At 34.8% G+C, this 2265-nt stretch overlaps 1 protein-coding gene across 1 annotated transcript in view; it reads right to left on the bottom strand.

The window, feature by feature from the left end:
* Nucleotides 1–387: 387 nt before the first annotated feature.
* The window catches only part of cfhl3 (complement factor H like 3), a gene marked incomplete in the record, with an annotated part of 17876 nt that continues 15998 nt past the window's right edge, over nt 388–2265 (bottom strand). The window contains 1 exon segment of the mRNA XM_037697929.1: nt 388–1150. Coding sequence (XP_037553857.1) covers nt 960–1150 — 191 coding nt within the window.

The raw sequence follows: 2265 nt of genomic DNA, 5'->3' as shown, positions 1-2265 counted from the left end.
TTTACAGTTAATGTTAGGAAAATTATAATTCTGAAGAACATAAATTTATAATTACATAGCTCAAAGTCGTCCAAGACAAATAAATATAATCTCCTCACTGGACAAACTGAATGTGTGGATAATTTAGTCACCTTTTGCTACGTTTGTGATTTAAACATTGAATATTTATTGGTCCAAATACTTTGTAGATGCATAAACATGACAACGTGGTTAAAGGAGTCTCTAGAGCAAAGAGCCTCAACTTCAGAGTTTGCAGCAGCAAAAATAAATGCTTTATAAGACACAGCTTTGAAAAATATAAACTGACAAACTCAAAGATTTTTTTAGACATTTTATTTATCAGCCAATTTCCAATATGCTGATTGCATGAAAATCCTTAAAGTTGCGTAAATGACATCATCTTCAAAATGTTTGTAAAATTAAAACATACACGTATTGGGATAAAACAGGCATGTGTGCCATTTTATATTGTTTATGTAATTATTCTCTGCAAAAACAATATTAGAAACATACTGTAAATTTAAATTCATACACAGTAAATTTAACTGATACTTTTGATGTTTTTGATTTGAAAACAGTGGGCTTATTTTTCAGTGTCACATAAGTCTCCCAGACAAGGAAGATTAATAAAAGAAACTTTTGACAAATGTATTTAACATTTCTGTCACAATTAAGCACATAACCACAATATGTCTTAGTAAAGAGATACTGTACATGGTTTCATTTATGCAGATCTTTAATTTTGTATTTATAAACTGATTGCAGAGAAAACAAATCAGTCATTCAACGTTTGTGTCGGGTAACATTTGATTTACAATTTAAATGTTTTATCATGCTGAGGCACAAGAACAAATGTTTTTTAATCAAATGCACAGAACACATATTGAATCACATAGCTCTTAAATGTGGTTTTCATGGACATGTTAGAGATGTTTATCACATCATCTCAGTAAAAGCCGTCACCCACACCTGGGCAGTTCCATCTCACCATCATTACATCTTCTACGCATTGACCCTGAGCCAACTTGTCTGCCTCTCTTACAAACAAAGGTAAGGTGATCATCATGTGGTGCATATAACTTGTCTTCATCACCACGTGCAAATTTAATGTTGATTTTGTTCATCTTTTCAGTATCCACAGTGCATGGTTCTGTGAGAGAAAAACAAAACATTTTATTTGTTAGTTCCAAAACAACAAAAAACAATGTTGTAAACATGATAATCATGTAAACATGATGTGTTTTGTTCTAAACAACAGTATTGTAATCAGGTACAGAACTAAACACAGAGGCCCTGATCCAGAGAGTGTATAAACCTAAAATATGCAAAGACTATATTCCATTTTTTTAAGATATAGAGTATAAGTAATAATATGTGCTAACAATATACAGTAGTCCCTCGTTTATCAGGATCCGCAACCTGAAGCCCCACTATAAGTGAAAAACTGCGAAGTAGGATTAGTAGTACAAGTAGTAAGTAGTAGTTTATTAATACGTATATATATATATATATATATATATATATATACAGTATTTCTTCGTTTATCGCGGGGGATCCGTAACCTGAAGCCCCGCGATAAGTGAAAAACTATCATCTATCTATCTATCTGTCTGTCCGTCCGTCCGTCCGTCCGTCCGTCCGTCCGTCCGTCCGTCCGTCCGTCCGTCCGTCCGTCCGTCCGTCCGTCCGTCCGTCCGTCTGTCTATCTATCTATCTATCTATCTATCTATCTATCTATCTATCTATCTATCTATCTATCTATCTATCTATCTATCTGTCGTCCTCCAATGCAAGAGTTGGGGGTTCGAATCCACCAGCAGTCACATGCCGAAGTGTCCATGGGCAAGACACTGAACCCCTCATCGCCTCTATCAACATCACAACTCTCTCGATGTGTGTCCCATCGGTGTATGAATGTGATAAAGCACTGATTAGTCTCTTTAGAATGATTTGTTCCATTAGCTTTAAAGAGATCTAGTAGAGTGCTGTATGAATGGGTAAATGAGAACACAGATTTTAGTGTAAAGCGCTTTCAGTATCCAGATCAGATTGAAAGCCGCTATATAAGTACAGTCCATTTGCCATTTACCATATATAGGCATTTTAAACCCTTCCCACACGCTTGTAATATTTTTAAAAATGTTTCTAAATTCTCTAATAATGTATTTTAAATAAAAATTCCATGCTGATTATGCAGTTCATCCATCAGTCAGCCAATTGTGTGTCATGTCCAATCTTATTTTGAAAAACCGCGATAGAGCGAGT

This window comes from Nematolebias whitei, chromosome 3 (assembly GCF_014905685.2).
Source record: "Nematolebias whitei isolate Nwh7 chromosome 3, NemWhi1, whole genome shotgun sequence".
In the NCBI taxonomy this organism is placed as follows: domain Eukaryota; kingdom Metazoa; phylum Chordata; class Actinopteri; order Cyprinodontiformes; family Rivulidae; genus Nematolebias; species Nematolebias whitei.
The sequence above is the reverse complement of the archived record's forward strand: the minus strand, read 5'-3'. Positions and strand labels throughout refer to the sequence as shown.